Genomic DNA, 21,640 nt, shown 5'->3' with positions numbered 1-21,640 from the left:
GAATCACTCTAGATGTTGTTTACATGGCTGGTGGCCACCGCCTACAGGTCTGGTGCGGCCGCCCAAAGTATGCAAGACCTCACAGGATGGAGAGAGGTAAGAGAACTAAAGACTGAGAATGAAAATAAATAAATAAAATAACGGTGATAACAGTAAAAGAGAAAGAATAAATCAAACAAAGCGAACCCAAATTTAAAAGAAAAAGGAAAAGTAACAGAAAAACTCCACCAGTCCCGCCCTGCTGCCATCTATCTATCTATCTATCTATCTATCTATCTATCTATCTATCTATCTATCTATCTATCTATCTATCTATCTATCTATCTATCTATCTATCTATCTATCTATCTATCTATCTACTTATCTATCTTTTTTAGTTAATACCACTACTTGTCCAGATATCTCACGCGAGAAATCACACACTAAGCCCATCTTTTTCTTTCTTTCTTTCTTTCTTTCTTTCTTTCTTTCTTTCTTTCTTTCTTTCTTTCTTTGTATTTGCTTATTCTGTATTTATTTGTATTTTTTTGGATCACCTACATTACACCTCTGTATTATTGGATTGTGTGTCCTCCCCTGTATTGCACTATATATAAAAAAGATTGCACAGAGCATGGCACATGTTTTTAGTGAGGCAGTGTATTTTAGTAAATATATATTGTATAGTGTCTGCAGCTCCATGTTTGTGAACAGCAGTTGTGCCAGTTCCCTGCCTGTCCAGCAGGTGTCACTGTGATGCTAAAGACCGACCACTGGGAGGAGAAACTTCTCCTCCACTGTGATGTGTGGAAGATCAACTGCAAAAGCACAACGGAGAGAACAGACACCTGTTTCCGCCTCCATATCACCCCCCCCCCCAAAACAAAACAAAACCCTTTGTGTTTTCACTCTGTGCACTCCACCACTTTGTTTGTTTCCCTTCGTTTCCTCTCTGTCGGCTGCACAGAGAGTGTATTATAGTGAGCCCCTCACCTGGCCACCAGAAAGAGGACACAGCTGACAGCCAAGTAGGCCAGAAGCATGAAGAGCCAGACTCCGGGGGAGAAGGGATCCAGGAAGGAGAAGTAGCCAGGCCTTCGTCCCTGAAACACAAAACACGAGCACACGGAAGAGAAGAGAGAGTTACAGCCTGATCAGGTGAAGCCACCATTTGATCCTGTGTTCAAATCACACGAGCCGATCCAAGGAGGGCCTCTCTCTAACAAGGAGGAGGATAAATGCTTACTTATAAAGGTGAAACCTCACTAATTAGCTCCGGATATGAGGCTTAGCCGTTTTTAAACACATCTCATCCAGTGCCAGAATTAATGCAAGAGAAATTTCAGCATTGATTCATTTCCCCCCTGGTCCCAATTTGGTCCGTGTTACGTAACCAACATTTGCTTCAGTCTGTGTGATTTAGAAAAGATGGAAAAGGTGACAGTGACAGTAAATAAAGGGATTTTGATGTGATAAGCATAGATTTTCCTGCCCTAAACTGATAGCACTATAATTATATGAATCTCATTTTGCATGTAAACATTCGGATCAACACTGTATGAAAGCACAAACGCAGTCTCCCATGAATTGTCAACAGAGTGGCGCAGGCCTGTATGCTGACACAACAGCGCAGATAAGAGGGTTTTCATCCCAAGCTGTGCCACAGAAGGACAGAAGAAATAACTGAACCAACTATATCGGTATACAGTATGCTTCCACACGTGATGCAGTTTTCATGGGGAAAAATTAGAGGTCGAAATAATTAACAGGGATATAGACAACAGCCACCGTTAGCGGCCCTGCACAAGGTTGCGTGTGGTAGGGGGAGAGAGGTCAGACAATCAACCACACCATTACAGCCACATTAAACAGAAATTCATTTCTGTGACCTATAGTTGACTTCCTGTATGACTGGGAGCACACCGTGTCCCAGCTCCGAGGAAAATAGCGAAAGAGATTAATAGCTTTGGCTTGGACAGAAAAAAGGTACAGTATACTGTGCCGAGGCGGCTATGGGCTGTTAACGTATCGGGTTTGGCTTGGTAACCAGCAGCAGCCGAAAGGAAATAAAACGGCTAAAATAAGGTTGGCAGCTTGTGGAGTGATGGGAATATAGGGGCTAATTTCTAATGTTTCATTATCCTGCACCGACAGCTATTGTCCTCCAAATGAAACCAATTACTGGTGAACCTGTGCCAAGTATCAGAGCGGTTGTGTGTGTGCTTATTTATGTGTGTGTGTGTGTGTGTGTGTACATCAATATTTCTTATGTTCATGTTCAGTGTACAGCCGGGCTGACCGAACATCAGCCAGGGAATATGAGCCATTTACATACAGATGCACATCCACCATCTGGTAATGACTATGAAATGGAGGTGTCGCCCGAGCCAGCAGGACAGTTAAATAGTGGAGGTGATCAAACTACCAACTGTCTCATCTTTTTTTTTTTTTTTTTTTTGGGGCGGGGGGAGGCGACCTGATGACCAAGTGGTTATGGTATACACCATGCAGGCAGCGAGGCTCTGATATGACAGCAGACTGTTTACTGCGGGTCATTCTTCAGATTCTTTATCCTGCTTTTCCTGACTGTCTCCGCTGTCTCTGGTAAATAGAGGCCAAAAAACAGGTACAAAATAAAAAAATATATATTTATCTTCCATTACTGCATCAAAAGGCAGCACCTGAGCAACCCCCAATCGCTTTTATGCAAAAATGCTCTATTAGGAACTCCTAGTGGACATCGCAGATGCCAAAACGCTGCAGTAATACATTTGAGAGGCCCTCGAAAAAATGTAATTTGCAGCAAGAGGGTGAAATTATTTTCTGTGGGCATTTGTTATGATAAACGAACCCCCCATTTAGACTTGCACAGAGATGAAAATTCATTAATGTGTCTGTAATCACTTGCATATTAGCCTGACTGAGTAAAATAGTGAGTGGTGCAGAAAAGCAGGAGAGAGGAGTGAGCTCCTAATGTTTTAGCATGATTCAGATCAGCTTGCCAGACTTAATGTCTGTCAGTCTATCTATAGAGTAGTAATGCTCATGATGATGATGATGATAGCCGTCTGAAAATAGAACAGTGGAGCAGCGAAACACACAATTGCCAACTCAGAGGTAGAGCGCCGATGCAAAGTGACAAGCGCTGCCAAGGCCGCTTCTAGTTGGCATTGGCATTACTGGGGTAACGGCACGGCAGTATGTGCTGACATGAGTCCTCCTGTTTGCTGGTCCAGTGTGGTGCATGCTGAACCAGCGTTTTGTTAACTGCTTTCCCCCCTCTTTCCACATCTTAAGCTCCCACTAAGGTCCTATTATTAAGATGAAGAGAGCTGCAGAGGTGCAGGACTCTTGGTCGCTAACTAATGGTGGAGAAAGGGGAAGGTGCAGGAGGAGAGTAGAGCGGAAATAGAGATGCAAAGAAAAAAAAGAGGATAACAGGAAACCAGTAGGCGCTGTGCTGCTGAGAAATCCTGACTGTGCCGTAGTATGTATACGTTTTAGGATTCGGCGACAGAGCCATGTTTTCAGGAGTTGAAATTATCCCGAGTGAAGCTGCAGCAGCCACACTAATGAGCATACAGAGATTCAGAGAGGCCAAATGAGAGCGGCACCAAAAAAAAAAAAAAAAAAAAAAAAGTGTGTACATTTCAAAAAATATGTCAGGATATTTTTATCTGGGAAGAGTTTGTTTTTTTGTCGTTTCACAAACATCGCCGCCCGGTCTTGGAAACTGTATCCTAGAAAGAGCAGGCTTAGCGAAACTCTTTAACGAACATCCTGTGGCAACAAAGGACATGATTAAGGGTGCTACGTCTGCGCTAATCAATATTTATGCATTAACAACGGATCAAATAATTATGTGTAGTGCGAAAAAGGAGCCACAGGGACAAAACAACAGATGCTCAACACCTTACTTTGCAATTCTTCTGCTCTCTATGGAGAATTGTATTATTTTGATTCACTCTCACTGCCCTTCTCAGCCTCATTCGCTCTCCTCCTGCTCCGGTGTACACTACTACACTAGTTAGGGACATGTGCCCGTTAACACTGTGGAACATTCAACAGATAAAGAGCTATGTACAGTATGTATTTCCCTCAACAGTTGGTGGAGACCAAAAACAAAGCTAAAAGGATTTACACATGTCAAGACTCCCAATGGTTAATGTTGCTCATAGACCGCTAAATGAGTAAACCACATCGACCCAGAACTTCTCCCTCAGCATTGATGACACCTCCCTATCACCCTCCCCGTTCATCCGTAACCTTGGTATCATCTTCGACAATAACCTCTCATTTGAACATCACATTAGCCGTCTCACCCAAACTGCTTTCTTTCACCTCCAGAACATCGCTCGCCTTTGTCCATTACTCTCCTTCTCTGCCGCCGAAACTCTCACCCATGCATTCATCACCTCACGACTCGACTACTGCAATAGCATCCTCTATGGCTCATCATCCAAGGTTCTCAACAAACTCCAGTACATCCAAAACTCAGCTGCCCGCCTCCTCACCCACACCCGCTCCCGCAGAACACATCACCCCTGTATTGCAAAACTTACACTGGCTCCCTGTCCCACACCGAATTAAAGGGATAGTTCACTCAAAATTGAAATTTCACTCATTATCTACTCACCCTCATGCCGACTAAGGGCTGGGAGAAGTTTCAGAGTCCTCCGTTCTTCTCTGAGTTACAGCGGGGCTCCGCGCAGCACTGCATGTCCATATGACGGTTGCAAATGGATACCACTTTTCTTCGTAACAAAAAGACACACCAAAAAACATCCAAATACCTCCATGCTGCTCGTCTGTAATGTCCGTCTTGTATTGAAGACCCGAAATGCGAAATTGTTCAGAATTTTTTTTAAATAAGTCTATATTTCAAGCTTGTTTGCAGCGGAAGCTCCTCTTCCTGGTCCGTCCAAATCTCGCGAGATTTGTGCCGGCATCAGTGCGATTACTGACGCCGGCGGCGCAAATCAAGCATTTCGGGGCAGTTATTGCACATTGTTTGTCCTTCTACTTTTCATTTATCTCTCTTTCTTCCTTCCTCTCTGCACTGAGCACTTATGTATTTTTTTGTTGTATTCTATTTCCTCTGTATTTGGTTTTATGTAAAGCGTCTTTGAGAGCTGTAAAAGCGCTGTATAAATAAAATGTATGATTATTATTATTATTAAAAACGTCAAGCAACATGTTTGCCATGGCAACTTTACAAAGGTGCTGAGTGGGGCAGCATAGCTAAACTACTGCTCATTTTGCATATGGATCTTCCTCACGCTACTGAGGTCACTGACAGTGTCAAATGAATAAAGTGTAAAATTAGATAATTGATGTGTTTTTTTCCACCAAGCAACTCAAGTGAATACCAACAGGAAAATATTGCAGGGGATTTTGGCACATTACCCGCATGTATAGCTGTGCTGCGGATGCACAATCCTTGAAAGTTGTACCTTGTTGTAAAGGTGGCTAACCAGGCTTTCCACATTATTCAATACAACACCAATTGGTATTACGTATTAAGGTGGAGAAATGATTGACTCCTTACATACATGTTTCACAAACTGAGAGTGTGTCTAATTGTATTTTTTGTGTATTTACTTTTTTTTTTTTTATATATATATTTGAATGAATCATTTGAATATTTCTATTAATCTTAAAAAATCAAATGGCTGCTATGGCCACTAGGGTGCCAATTTTGTGATGGCCCAATTCGAGATTTGTTTGAAACATATTATCCACCAACACACATCTACCAAATTCCATGCTTTTATCACAAAATGAATGATTGTTGTGATATATTGAGCTAAGCTGCCCTTTACTTTTATAGCTTGTGCTGCCAAAAAATGTTAATGTAACATTTACATAATGTTTCGCCACAGGACACAACTGTACAGCACACAACTGAAGGCTCCTGTTTCCAGTCAGGTGTTTATCACATGTAACAGTGCATTTGTCCTTCAACAGGATTTCACCTGAGTCACCGCCACGATGTCACATACACACACCTCACAGTCCATCTGAATGCCCATGGGTTAGTGTTTAAACAGTGAGCTCATATAGGTGGTCTGAGAGCTAAGTCTTTGTGCGCAAAGGTAGACTGTCAGCAGATGTGTGAATGTGTGAGTGTGTGTGTTTGTGTTTCAAAGCTTGTCAGCAGCTGTCTAGCCTGTCAGTCATACGGGCTGGGGCAACCCAGTGCACAGGAGGCGGCAGGTAGTTCAGGTCGTCAGGCTGGGGGAAAGCAAACAGCAACCACAGCTAGGCTGGTAGTTACTGTTTAGTGGGAGATACTGTACGACTCTAAACTCTAAAACTCTGACATAATACCCTAACAAACTGGAAGTGCTGATGTTCTTAAGTTGCCTTTTTACATGATAGATAGATATTAAAAGTGAATCTGCCTCTATGGAGCAGAACAAGCACAAAACATCAGTATGTGAGTGTACATTACAGCCACAGGTTGCCCCGCACACATAAAAACTCACCTCCGTGTTTAAATAATTTTTTATTAGCTGCGGGGAAATCATTTTATAGTGGTTTATGGTCATGTTAAGATGAGGAGAGGGCATCAGGCAAATCAAAACACCCAAAGAGAATGAATGGAGACGCGGCGCAGAGGGCGAAACATCCTTTATGACCTGTTTTTACGAGTATACATCTCAAGAAACACAAAAGTGAAGAATTGCCGCCCATAATGGTATGTGTATATCTTTTCTCTTGCTCTTAACACACAGATGAAGACCTCATTCATTTCTCTGCCTTGCACTGCCCTTGTTCTCTCCCTATACCTATCCTCCCCCCCTCCCCTCCCCTCCCTTCCTCCCTTCCCTTCCTCTCCTCACCTCTGTCTCTCTCTCGGGGGATAGCCTGCCTGCCAGGAGGGTGGCTGAAGGAGCTGGTGAGGTTATCCAGTCAAGGATTTCACCTAGTCATCCTCCCGCTTGGTATTCATACCACGCTGTTGCCCCCCTCCCCTCACCATCCACCCCCCACACCCCCCCTGGAGGCTGCCTGCCTGAATACCGGCTCACTGAAGGAGACTTTCCACTGTCATTTCAACTCTCACTTTCTCCTGCTTGCTTCTCTGCTCCCATTTCTCCATGTTCTCTCCCCCTGTCTTCTTCCCTCTTTTTTTTTTTTTTACCTGTTTCTTGCACATTCTCTTTTATGTTGGCTTTCTTCCTCTCTCATCCCTGTGCCTCTCCCTACCTACCTTCTGTCTTTTTTTTTCTTTCTTTTCTTTTTTTTCTCTGATAGTGTGTGCATTTCTAATCGTGTCGGAGCGGCTGCTGGCAGCTGTTGCCGCCGTGGAGACGGCCGCAGGGCTGGTCTGCGGAGGGCGGCCGATTTGGTCGAGGTCACAGGGTCATTTTGGCAACAACATGCTGCTGCCACTTGGGATTTATGTCCGTGTGTTTACAGTGTGTGTTATTGTGTTGTCTGCATGAGAGCGTTCACGTGGAGCTACACTGTACACTTGTTTTTTCACCTGCTTATTCATACAGTTATCCAATCAGCCAATCCCGAGGCAACGGTGCGGTAAACGAAATCCTGCATATACAGGTCAGACACAGGCTTCAGCTAGTGTTCCCATCAAACCTCAGAACGGAGAAAAAAAATGTGATCTCAGTGATTTTGACCAGGGTACAGTATGATGATGGTTGGTGCCGGATGAGCTGATTTGAGTAGTCCTGACTCTGACACTGCTCATCTCCTGAGATTTTCATGCACAAGAGGTTTAACTTGGAGTGATGCGAAAAAAAAAAGAAAAAAGAAAAAAAAACATCCAGTGAGCAGCAGTTGTGCAGATAAAAACACCTTGTTGATGAGGGAGCTCAGAGGGGAATGGGTGGTAGGCTAGTTGGAGCTGACAGGCCGGTCATAGTGACTCAGATAACTACTCTTTACAAATGTACTGAGCAGAAAAACATGTGGAAAATTGGGGTGAAGGAGGTTCCACACCTGTCAGCCAAATCCGAGGCTGCAGTGTGGACACAGACTGACCAAAAACCTAAGAGTACAAGACTGGAAAAACGTAGCCTGGTCTAATGCATGTGGATTTTTTGAGGCAGCAGATGGTAGAAGCAGAATTTGGCAGCAACAGCATGAATCCCTGAATATTCTCCTGTCACACTTTGGCCTCCTTAATACCAGTCAATCATGGTTTGAATCAACCAGCTGATCTGAGTACTGTCACTGACCACGTGTGCCCCTCCCTTTCTGGTCAAAATTTAGCTTATTCAAATGGCTTCTTTACAGACCAAATCACGATCACGATGATGCGTTCGGTCAGTGAACCTCGGCGGCCTCCTCAGTCAGCAGATCTGAATCCAGTGGAAAACCTCTGAGATGCGTCAGAGCAGGAAGTTGACAACGTGTAGTTGACGGATCTGATGAAATGAAGTGTTGTGTGTGTGTGTGTCTGTGTGTGTTTGTGTGTGTGTGATGCAGTCATGTCAACACGCGGCAGAGTCTCTAAGGAATGGTTCCAACATCTGTTTGAATGCACAGCTGGAAGCGTTGGGGTTGTTTTCAGAGCTAAGTGGGGCCGTTTCCAGTATTAGTATGCCGTTCCTGATAAAGTGGCTGGTTAGTGTGTGTGTGTGAGTAATTGAGTATGTGTGTGTGTGTGTGTGTATCTATATACTCAGTGCTGCGTGTGTTGGAGACTGTGTAATTTTTGCCTGAGGTCTTGTGAGGCCGGAGAGTCAATAAAGCTCCGTATGCTGCGCTCGACGCTCGGGGCAGCTGCTGAATTTGACACGGCTTCCACACGCTTCTAATTAACTCCTATGTCTAATTAAGCACCTCTCTCATGTCCTCTTGTATACACACACACACACACACACACACACACACACACACGTTGACTTTGTTACACAGTCTCCAAATGAAGGAATCATTCAAATGATGGAACTGGCACCGATATTAACAATGTTGGGCATGTTACTTTGAAAAGGTCATTAGTTATAGTTCCCCCTGCACATGGGAATCATGTGGTTTTGGCCCAATTTTATGTGAATCACATGTGAATTCCCATGTGAACCCATTTTCCACATGTGGAAACATGTTTTACACTTGTGCTCTACATGGTAACACAAGCGATCCCATGTTACCACATGATTCACATAAAATTGGGCCAAAACCACTTGTTTCTCATGTGCAAATAACATGATTCCCATGTGCAAACATTTTTAAACATTTTTCACAGAATCAAATGTGAATCAGAATCACATGTGAAGTTCATGTGGTTTTTCTGTAAGGGTTACTAGTTACTTTCCACAAAAAGTAACTGAGATAGTCAGCCGGACCAGTAAAATAATAGCACAATAACCTATATATAAAAAAAAAAGTTCCCTTTGTATTAGGGAACATACATTAACTCAACTCAACTCAACTTTATTTATAGAGCCCTTTAAAACAATTGGCATTATTGTATAACATTATTATACATTACATTATAAAGATGCGTACAGTTAATGAACTATCCTTTTATAAAACATATAATGAACAACCTGAAATTTCTTGATAAAAATGTGTGTGATTTCAACAATATTATGCCTCTACTGTCTTCGATGTAATTTTTACACTTGGCAGATTCATCCTGAGGGTCAGATTGGACCCTCTGCCCGGCCGGTTTTGGCCCCCGGGCCCAGGGCCGGCCCTAGCATTTTGGTGGCCCTAAACAAGATTTTTGTTTGTGGCCCACTTTAAGCGCAAACACAAAATCACATAGACTGCTTAAAACTGAATACAGACATGTTTGATAGACAGATGTAACAATACTCAAGTGTTTTATGTCTAATCTTCCGCTCTAAGTACACTAAGGCCAATTTGTCCTGTCCACTGTATAAAGAAATAATTTAGGCCAAATTTTCTGAAAAATTTCAAATCCCTTGTGAAAACACTCCTTCAGTCATGAGAACAAACTCTTTTGGTGCTTGAAATAGGATATGAATACAGTAATAGATAAGTGTAGAAAACAAGTCTAAAATGAAATTTTGTAAAATCGCCTTTTGAGCATAAATGTTGTCGTTCTGCCATTCTATTTTCACCAAATGTCTTAAATGTGAGATAAAAGAAGCTGAATATTGACTTCAAAGCTTCATCAGATTTTTTTAAATAAGAAATTAAAACAAAAATATTTACTAAATAAATGGAATTGTTGTGCAATGAAATAAATAAATGGAAAACACACAATTTACATTGTTCATATAATGTGTGTTGTCACTGTGTCTGTGCTGTGTGAAAGGTAAAAAAAAAAAAAAAAAAGTGTAGAGCTCAACAGGTCTGTATACAGAGCTGGAGCTGAGTTTAAGTCTGAACTTTCTCATATATATATATATTTTTTTTTTTAATAATCATGCTCATCAGATGAGTCAAAACCTTCAGCGTCTGAAGCACTGTCATCACTGCTTCTCTCTCTCTCCTAACGATTCTGCGGGTTTGAAGCTTCACCGTTGTTTGTAATTGACAGGTTCGGTCTCCTCTGCGTCTCTCTCCATACCAGCCGCTGTAGGTAAACCATGGAGCTAACACTGTGATAGGAAGGACCTTAGTGATCCCAGAGTGCCAATTGGTTGGCCGAAGTTGACTGACAGGCGATTCAGCCAATCACGTATGCTCAAGTTGACGGACAACGGATTCAACCAATTACGCACAGTGAGAGGGGGCGTTGCGTGCACTATGCTCTGTTATTGGCTCTCAAACCCTGGCTGTGAATAACATAGGTTGTCGAGGGCGGGTGTATTTGAAAGAGGAGAGCCGTCCCTCGGTCACGGGAGCAGTTAAACCGCGTTTCTACGGCGTAAAATGACCGAAATATAAACAAAAACATATCAAGACCGTCGTGTAAGCGCGCCGACCGCAGTGTTAAAATGACTTGAATTGAATCCCAGTACCTTCTGATCATGTGGCCCCACCTGACGGCTGAGGCCCTAAACAACCGCATAGAGTGTTTATGCCAGGGGCCGGCCCTGCCCGGGCCGCATGTTTGACACCCCTGGTGTATGCTATATAACATACACCTTAATGGGTCTTTTATTTTGTGACGGGACTTCTTGAGCCAAGTAACCGCGAGTAACGGCACATTTTATTATCACTAACGGTAACGGCCTTATAACGCGGGAAACAGTAACTTTTTTGATTCATTACTTTCGTAACCTTTTTTGATTGATTCATTACTGAAAAAAGTAGCGCCGTTATTCCCACCACTGGATATTAAACACCTCGGAGCGCTGGGGTCTGGGGTTCCAGCATGTGGCCTTTTCTGTTGCCCAGGTGATGGATGTAATGGGCTTTTATGAGGAGAGGTCGACGGTAGCTTTAGGTTACATCTGGGTTCATAACTCTGATGGCCCATTTCAGGCGAGCACTGACATACTGTGTATTGTTAGTACCAGCTGCTGAGGTGAAGGTGTCCTCTTTAGAGACAAATCAAATTAATATCTACGACCTCAAAGCACATGCAAGTCAAAGGACAGAAAGCACACTACAGTATGTACCACAATACACTGACTATGTGCAGTACATAACTACAAATCCCTAACCAGACATAAAAGACTCAGGCACGGCTCCTCTTCTTCTACAAGCTGTCTTGAGATTTTGTTCCTATATTTTTCATTTCACTCCGCCGCCTCAGAAATCACACAACAGCATCGGCAAACAAGGCACAAGAAGACACGAGGCGACGGCGGCGTTCCCCGGAGGGAATCCGATCCCCTTGTCTTTTTTGTGTAATGTAAACCAGCGCCACAAAGCCATGTGACAGGTAATTAAGTGCTGAGATGTACCACTGTTCTGAACGCCCCATGGAAAACTTGACTGTGACAGATGAGAGTTTTTAGAGAGGAGGAACCTGTGGCGGTTCGGTCCAAGGCTGTTGCGTCTTTCTGCCGGTTCATATGGGAAATACATTCACTTAGTTTTGTTGTCTGGGGCTGAATTGGGCTTAAAGGCAGCGAGATAACTTCACAATACTACAATAAGTAATTTTTTCCCCCTAAACAGGATTATGCCTTTTGCTATATTGTTGCTCCTCAAATAAATATTGTCTGTTTTGTTTGGCTGAGAATGTGAACGACTATCACCGCCTTAATAGATATAAATTAATGACAAAACAAAAAAGAATACACAATAAAGGAGAAAAACAACATCTGTGTATGTGTGTGTGTGTGTGTGTGAGAGAGACAGACGTACAATACATACAAAGAGGAGAAATGGAGATTAATAGCCGATAGTCTGAGGGTAATTAATACCCAACAGGCGGCTTTATTTCATTGCATTCGCCATTCTTATTGATTGGACAGAAATTTTCATTTATAGTTTGAAATAAGCAGCGAACCTCCTTGTAGAAATCAGCGTGCCGCAGATCGATAGTTAGTGGATTAGAACAAAACAAGTGCAGTCACAGAAATTCAAAAATATCGAATTGCAGAGCCATGCTGAGGGGGGCTGAGAAACTGCAGAGGAGCGATGGGAAATTAAAGCGAGTGTGAGGCAGAGAGACGAAGATGGGGGACACCTGTCTTCTCTCTGTCCCTCTCTCACCGTGCATTTTGATTATTTGTCTCCGCCTCTTTGGGAACTCTGTAAACTTTATGCTGTGAAAATAAACCAATACAGTACCGTGTGCCTCTGGGATTCATGCGGCTGAGTGCAAATGTAACTAGATGTTGTGTATCTTCATATCAAGTCGGCCTCTCTCCCAGAAATCCTGTGCACATGTTTATTATACGTTAGTACCTGAGTGAGCGGCTCATGGCTTCTTGCCAATTGGTTGTATTAGTTTTGAGATCTGAGTCTTGTTGTACAGACAGCCAGTCCCATTTCTTTGTCCTTGAAACACAAAGAGAGTGGATTTTTATTCGCACCTCAGGGAGACTCTTCCTTCAGATTTTTAGTGATGTTTTTGTCTCCTATATTGTGTACAATATATTCTACACCTCAACCTGTCAGTGCTTTGTGTTTATTTTATCTGTGCTGAATGTTTCTCGTGCAGTTTCCACCAGAATCTGAATATTAACTGCTCTCTTCTCCTTTTTCTTCTATTTTCTTCTTTCTTATTGACCTATTTGCCCAGGAATTTAAGAGTCATCTGGGTCAAGTCTGTGTTAATTCAGCTCCGACTCCGCGTGCCGGCCCCTGGGGGACATCGGCTCCGTATCGCCTCCTCGCGCAGCCACCCGCCAGCTCGCCTCCCGTTTCAGAGGTGATACGCTACAGAGGAGCCCATTTAACACTGCACCTGCAGCGAGCATCGATTGATTCTCCCCAACTGTTGGTGCTCAATTGAGTCCCTCACTGTTACACCTATTAGTGCTGTGTGTGTGTGTGCAGACGATGGGAAGGTGAGAAGCACGTAGGATTACAAGAAAAGATGGAATGTGAGTAAAAGCCCCCTCTGGGATACTACACTAATGTGAGCTGGTGCACGTGCCAGAGCGCCTGGCTGCGGCCCGTGGCCAGAGCCGTACTGGGTCCTGCTGTGTCACCTTGGGTGTTGGTGGTGGAGGGGTGTGGGGGGTGGTGGGGGGGCTGATGATTAATGGGCCACTGACTCTGCAAACACTGGCTCATTTCCACCTGCCCCTGCTGTTGTTTCACCGTTTCTTTGCTTGGGCTTGCTCTCGACGGAGCCGCGGAGCGTGTTGCTTGTGCGAATGAGACGAAACCAAACACAATCAGAGGGCAAGGAGAACACAACTGTGAAACCGCCACATTCATCAGGAAGTTCACACTATAAAACAGGCCATCTGCTGCCGGGGACACGGCAACAGAAGGAGGAAATGAGCAAACTCTGGAGAAGTGAAAAGAACTGGACACTGGTAAAAAAGAAAAGCTGAGACTGCAGAGTAGGGATGGATACCGAGTTCTGTACTTTTATAGACCGAATCGCTTACAACTACTTCCGGGTAGAAAACCTGCACGTAATTTGAATGAGAACAGTAGTAACAAAGGAGAGTTTAGCTATATATATCATATTTTTCACGCCCTATCACCATTTAGACAAATCTGAAATGATTGAAGAAACATTACTATTTCTGTGTGTGTGTTTCGTGTTGCTATGTGCATACTTGCCCAACACTCCTGATTTACGCGGGAGACTCCCGATTTTTAACCCTATTCCCCGCGATGCTCCCGGTCAGTAATTTCTCCTGCTAATCTCCTGATTTTACAGTGAAGGAAACAAGTGAGATTGTGGGGGATATTTGTTGCAGTATCCGGCAACCCTGGCCTTCCTGCACGTACAGTATGAGGCAAGCCGGTGACATGATTCTTTCAGTCATGAAAAGAATCCCCCCACCGCCTCCGTGCATGTCCGCGGTGCACCGCTCCACAGACGTGCCCCCCCACATAGCAGAGGAAACGGGCCCTTGAATGGCTGGTCCAGACCCCTAGATTTAAAATATGAGTTTTGTTTTTGCCCACCAGCCACTGCTCCCCACTAGACCAGTTCTGAGTTCAGTTTAAGTGTCACTCCAGCCATTCTTGCCTTGAACCTCAGTCAGTACTAAATGTGCTTTTTTTTTCTTTCTTTTTTTTAGTCTGAAGCAAATGTTGTCTGTTCCCTTTATGTTCTCAGAGTAAACCAGAATGCTTCATTTATGTGTTGTTGTGTTATGTGTTTTTTTTTATGGACCGTTTATTGAGTCACTGGGTTATTAAAGTTAAACAAACCGTTAGCCCGGCTAATCTATGATAACGATGACTAATTACAAAAATGTGCACATGTAAATAGTAATGTTTGTCCAATCATTTGTTTTATAAACTTTACAGTCTAAACGGCGATACAGTGACATGAAAAATTAGATATATATAGCGAAACTCTTGTTCGTCACTATTGTTCGAATGCTGGTTTTCTACCCGGAAGTAGTTGTAAACAACGAGGCGATTCGTCCTATTGGTAGCGACCGAATTCCCACCAAAGTATCGATTCATGTGAAGCCAAACGGTACCACATTTCGGCACCTGAACGCACCATCGTGTCACATGCGTCAGTGGATACAGTCTATGGGAGGGTCTGTCTGATGCGAATATTCAAGTCCACCACCCCTTACAAACTGCCCATTGTTTTAATTCACCAACTGGAAAAACAGCCGTCCATTTTTAAAAATGTAATCATGGACTGTTTTGAGAATCGGTCCCGGAAAATATTGTAACGGTACCACTTCAATTTCGATTCAATTAAGTCCTCAGCACATCAAAATGAGGAGTCTCCTTTTGTCAATACGTCAATAATATTCTCCAGTAGGCTACCGCTTCTCATCAGTCTGCACCTTGCAGAGTTTGTGCTGCACCTCAGTTTCATTTGTTTTTTATTTGACAGAGTTTCACACAGAACCTTCTGATGGCTGTAGGCTGGAGAGTCTCTCCGTGTTTCTCCTTCTGTCACAGTAAAAATGGAACATTTACATTTTTTCAGACCAGTCCTATAAACTAAAATCATTTCCCATCCCTAAAACATAAAATACTCTTAAAGTCTGAGGAGTTGTGATGTTGTTGAGAAATGTATGTTCAAAATTCAGAGCTTTGTCTGTTTTTATAGACAAAATAACTTTAAAGGAATAGTTCACCCAAAATTCAAATTTCACTCATTATCCTCATGTCCTCCGTGCCTTCTCTGAGTTACTGGGGGGTCCGCGCAGCAGTATTTGTCCAAATAATGGTTGTGAATGGATACCAACTTTCTTCATCCAAAAAGACACACCAAAAAACACAGGCAAAGCAGTGAACCGAGACACTGGGAGCTTCTGCTACAAACAAGCTTAAAATATAGACTTATTTAATTTTTTTCGGAACAATTTCAAAAGATCAATACCAAAAGAAAGTTGGTATCCATTCACAACCATTATATGGACAAATACTGCTGCGCGGACCCCCCCCCCCCCCCCCCCCGTAACTCAGAGAAGGAACAGAGGACTCTTAGTTGACATGAGGGTGAGTAGATAATGAGTAAAATTTGAATTTTGGGTGAACTATCCCTTTAATTACATTACACGCACAAAAAGTACAGGAAAAAGGTACCATGAAAGGTACGCATCCCTACTGCAGAGACAGTAAAGGGGGACGGATGTGGAAGTAGGAAGTAGATGACAGCCATGAAAACGCGCAGGTGAAATGCAGTTAGCTGGGAGCTGAGCAGTGAGGAGGGTTTGTGGAGGGATTTAGCCAGACTAAGTGGGAGAGACTCTACAGAGCAGAAGGGCTAGTAGTTCTTTTCCAGCCATTAGACATGGCTGAGCCTTTTGTGGTACAGTATGTCTGCAAGCTTTACTAGAGCCGGACTGACTGGTTTGGTGTGTATGTGTACTATGTGTGTGTATGTGTATGTGTATGTGTATGTGTATGTGTATGTATGTGTGTATATGTGTGTGTGAGGCGCGGTGGGAGGTAACTCACCAGGTGGACGCGGTACATGATGCTGATGCCGAGGGTCATGAAGGGTTTGGAGAAGTCGATGACCTTCTCGCGCTCCGCTGTGATGGTGAGGCCCGCCACCGCCAGGTCAGCTTTCTGAAACACACACACACACACACAAGTAGTTTCACACAGTCAGACACACACACACACACACACACACTGAAGGGAATACAGCTGAACACATGTAGCGGCGAGGGTGTAACGGAGGGGTTTTTGCGACACCAACCAATCACTTTAGAGCTTGAAGAAGAGACGAAGGATGACATAAGAGGTGGGCGAACTAGTTGCTAATTCCTTTATAATGCCCTTTTGTGTCCCACAGCCTCTTTGTCCGCCAATAGCACTACTGTATCTGTGGTGAGGATAATCCAGCATTGACACTGCGTCTATGTGTGTGTGTACTGTGTAGGGCATAAGAGAGCTCAGTGTAACCATTGTGGCTGACCAAGGGAGCACTGTCAAGACAAATCACTTGACAAAGCAGTACTTGGTGTATCACACACACACACACACACGTAGAAATGGTCAATGTACAGTACGCTGAAGCTACTGGATGGCTCCCCACTAATAATACAGGCCAGCAAAGTGCAACTGCAAGGGATTTTTTTTTTCATCTCCCCGAGGAGTGAAGAGTAAAAGCAGCAACGCATTGCTCTTTGTCTGCTGCAGGAGAACTAAGAGGATTGGGGAGAGACGGAGAGAGGGATGGGAGGATGAGAGCGGACGGAGAGAGAGAGGGAGCTCTGCAGCGGCGCCGCATATGCCACTCAAAATCCACAAACGGCCGTCAAGGAGAGAGAGAGAGCCAGAGAGACAAAAAGAGAGTGGGGCATCAGACGAACATGAGAGAGGGCTTTTGCTACAACATCCAATTTGCCGTGACGTGATGTGTAATGTTCCCCGGTAATTATTCTGACCTTTACACGTTCAGATACTCACCTGAAAGCCCCAGTCCCACTTTGTCTGTGCTTCAATTAGTACATTACACTCAAAATTTCCACCTCTGTGACCGTCTGCACTCCTCAGCCTGCAGGCTTTGACCCTCCATCATCAGCTGTCCCCAGCCCCCAGCCCCCAGCCCCCCCTCCACCACAGCAGACTCATCTGTTTTTATGTTTTTTTTTTTCCCCCCCTCTCTCTCCCTGTGTCGTTTGAAAGTCTGATTGCCTGCTCTGAGCGCTGGAAGGAAGCCGCGCGCCGACCATCCGGGCAATTTCAACAAAGAAAGTCACCGATCCTTTGAAAAATGAACACACAGTCGTAACAGAGGCTGAAATATTTATGCGACAATGGAATATTAATATTGATTACTGGATTGCTCCGCCTGCCTGCTGTTATGCCTTCTAGTACAACTGGGAAAAAAAAAAAAAAAAAACAAGAAAAAAAAAAAAAGCCTGTGTAATGCTCGGTGTTCAATATTGCATCATACCTGTTTCCCCTTGCATTCCATCATGTCACCCTAACCCCGTAAAAAATAAAAAAGGACAAAATAAAACTTGTGAATATGGAGCATAAATTAAACATTATAGCCTCCAGGATGCATTTTGACTTCAAGAGTTTAGTCTTTGGGGATGCTGTACAACACCTCTGTTCTCTGACTGCAGCACTGTGGATTAAATAAAGGGGAACTATGCAAGTCTGGTTGCTTTTCTGCTGTTTTGCTAACCCTCCTCTCGGCCATGTGCATTTGTTTACAACAAAGCTGGCAAAAAAATCAATACATGGAGCGGTGGATAACGTCATATGACATATAGTTGTTTCTTGTGATGTTGATGATGATGTAGATATGGAGGATACGCACTGATTGCACTTTTCCGGTCATTTATGGGCTTTTTTAGTCGTGCCACTGTTGTTGTTTCAACACACCGTATTTTACCCCCCCCCCCCCCCCTTTTTAATTGTGTGTCTTGTATCTGTGTTCTTTTTACTTGCTGCAACAATAATTGCCCTACGGGGACACAAATAAAAACCTTGAACCTTGAACCTTGAGTACATACATATTCTGTGTAGTCTTAACTGTCATAAACAAAAGATTACGGGTTACGGAGCGCGTTTGTGTCGCGGCCCAGCCAGCAATGCTACCAATGCCCATGGGCTACCACAGTAGGGGCCTATATGGATCCTGGGTGCAAGCCACATATGGGGCCCACAATTGCAGCCCAAGTGGGGCCCATATGGTCCCCACACTGCAAAAACTCAAAATCTTTCCAAGAATATTTGTCTTATTTCTTGTCAAAATGTCTCATTTCTAGTCAAAACTAATCTCTTTCCACTTAAAATAAGACTCACCACCTAAAAATTAACTTGTTTTTAGATCATTTTCACTTGTTTCAAACTAATTTTCACTTGAAATAAGTAGAAAAATCTGACAGTGAAAGTGAGTTTTTTGTGTTTGTAATAAGAAAGAAAAACTTGCTCCACTGTCAGATTTTTCTACTTATTTCAATTAAAAATCTGCTTGAAAGAAGTAAAAAGTGTCTAAAAACAAGCTACTTTTTAATGTGATGAGTCTTATTTTAAGTAGAATGAGACTTGTTTTGACTAGAAATGAGACAAATATTCTCGGTAAGATTTAGAGTTTTTGCAGTGCACATAGCATTGCTGGCGGCTCCGGTTCGAATCCTGCATCCGGCAGCCCTTTCCTGCATGTCATTCGCCCTCTCTCTGTCTCTCCATTTCCTGTCTCTCTCAACTGATCTAATATAGGAATAAAAATCCAAAAAATATACTTAAAAAAAAATGTAGTATAGCCATGGGAAAAACCTGCCTAGTTTCTCTTTTAGGAAGAAATTGTGTTCGTACTGTGTTTCGGTCCTGGTCTGACTCATCGTTAGCTCCGTCTGTCAGACACCCATCAAACTGATTACCACCGCTGAGAAGCACCGTCCGGTCCGGTCTGAATGGACCTGGCAGGGACACCGGTATACTATGTGGGGGTCCAGAGCCACCTCAGGCTGTGCTCCTTTGCTGCTCCCAATGTATATTTCACATCCTTTCATACCATCCAATAAACTTGCCAACGTGGCTGTTCCCTTTGTCAACTCTGCCATCTTTCCCCTCATTCCTGTCTAAGCCTTTAACCAAACAAGCTGAAGCCTTTCAGTCCACCGTGGAGCCCTCCCCCCTCCCATCCAACATCCCTTCCTCCCCGTCCCGTGACAAATCCCTCTCTCGAGCACGTCTCGACTTTTTGTCCGCCCACTTTGCCACTCCGCCGGCATCAAGCTGCTGTCAGAGCCACACGTCGGACTCGGCCGCTGCTCAGCTGAAGGTCAGCCTTTCCAGAGGCGACTTCCAAGGGGACGAGGGCGGGTGGCAGGCTATGACAATAACAAGAGCAGGCACTCCTTGCTTTACATACTTAATGACTTTGCCCTCCATTAGCCCGCAGAATTAAGACAGATCACCACTTAGGATCGACTCAGTCCCTCTTAACTTCATTCCCTTCTCCCCATCCTCACTTGTTTTGTTTTTTTCTTCTTTTTCTTTGGCTTGTTTCACTTCTTCTCCTCCCCCTTGCCTCCCCTCAGCTCTCTTATATAAGCTTATCAGCCTGTTCGCAGCGACGTACAGAATAGCTGGGAGGGTGTAAGACCTCACTCAGAGATTAACCATCAACGAGGCAGACTGATTCATGGGGAAAAGTCTGTTAAGGTCACTTCAGGAGGCTTATGGAAAGGAGCTGACAGCGAACGAGCCACCAACAGGCCGCCGCTGTTCTGGGAAATACAATGGTTAAGCTGAAAAGGCCAACTCCTGAATGACAGAGAAGAGTGTATAACATGAAGGAAAGCTGCCAGCTGCGACTGTGTGAGAAGCCCAGCGATACACTTCAGTGTTTGAGTACGTACAGTAAGAGCCTCTAGGAAAGCGCCTTCCTTTGATACTCGGGTGCTTACATGCTGGAATAAACATAAATCGTTGGTTATTGGCTCGTCTGCAGGCGGCACATGCAGAGCCGCAGCGTGTGTGTATATTTACACACCCTTGAGATGAGCTCTCCGACCATGCCCGTCCACGTCCCGTTGGCTCCGGGGACTCCGTACAGTCCGTCCCCCACCAGCCGGATGCGATACTTGAACTTGAGGATGTCTGCCAGCTCCTTCAGCATGTCCACGCAGAAGCCTTCGTAGCGGTCGTTTCCCTCCAGTTCCTGGTGGTTCGGCCGCAGCATTACGTACGGATTCTCCTGGAAAACACACACACACACACACACGGTTTGGCAAAATTTAGACAGTGCAGGCAAATCATGACGGATTTTATTATTGTTATGAACCTTTACGGTATTTATTCTTGAAGGACGTTGAGGTTATCCTCATTCTCAATGTCGCAGAGAGTTGCATTAAAATCATTGACAATGATTACAAAAATTCATTCATTCAGAAATTTTATTTAAAGCAGATATCAGCTTCACGGCCGTTTCGGCTAATGCTGCGTTCAAGGCAGGCTTTTGAAACCGTAAGTTACAGCTTCAAGTCACAACTACGACTTGGTAGCGTTCCAGGTAACCCGTAGCTCGTGTTTTTACCATCCTGTTGTCTGTGAAAGTTCCCTATAACGGCCACTCGTAACTTCCGACCCGTGAACTCGTACCAGATCGAACTGGTATGACTTCACAGGAAGGAAAAACACAAAGTACGAGTTTCTTTGAACGCACCATGAGTTAGCAGCCCCCGCCCTTGTCAGGCATCAATTGGTCCTCGTGCTACGTCACCACATTCACGCGCATCCCTTGGCTGCACACACAGCCCTTCATGCCGTTCTCTCTCCTCATTGGATAACACTTGTATCCCACAAGGAAAATTTTCTCCTCGGGTTACAGCAGAGCAGAGTGACGGAGAGACTCGTGTTTAGGCTGAAATACTTCATGTAAGTGATTGCTGACGGAAAATAGGACTATTTAGGACTTATATTAACAAAAACATTCCACTGATATCTGCTTTAAAAATAAACTGTAACCAGTGATTATGTCTTCTTATACTGAGGGTGGGCCAGTTGAGTGCATTATACATGATACAGTGATGAGTGTAAAAAGAACAACCAAGAGCAAATCTACAAAGACGATTATATGCTGTGTTGAGTATATACATATAGTACATTTGAAAAGGAAGAAAACCATCTAAAACAATTACAGCTAGAAACACAATGATCTGAGATTAAGGTCCTAAACTCTGTGAGTGAAGAAGTGCATCCAACTTTAGGATGTGCTGCGTTTCCATCAGTTGGAGGCATCATA

At 43.9% G+C, this 21,640-nt stretch overlaps 1 protein-coding gene across 2 annotated transcripts in view; it reads right to left on the bottom strand.

The window, feature by feature from the left end:
* grik4 (glutamate receptor, ionotropic, kainate 4) overlaps positions 1-21,640 on the bottom strand; it is a gene marked incomplete at both ends in the record, with an annotated part of 204,070 nt that overhangs the window by 8,071 nt on the left and 174,359 nt on the right. For both annotated transcript variants that reach the window (XM_083985474.1, XM_083985475.1), the window contains 3 exons: positions 973-1,082; positions 16,384-16,497; positions 20,390-20,593. In XM_083985474.1, coding sequence (XP_083841600.1) covers positions 973-1,082; positions 16,384-16,497; positions 20,390-20,593 — 428 coding nt within the window. The remainder of the gene's footprint in view (positions 1-972; positions 1,083-16,383; positions 16,498-20,389; positions 20,594-21,640) is intronic.

This window comes from Trachurus trachurus (assembly GCF_905171665.1).
Source record: "Trachurus trachurus genome assembly, chromosome: 13".
NCBI classification, from domain to species: Eukaryota; Metazoa; Chordata; class Actinopteri; order Carangiformes; family Carangidae; genus Trachurus; species Trachurus trachurus.
Note: the sequence above shows the minus strand (reverse complement) of the source record. Positions and strands in the feature narration are given on the sequence as shown.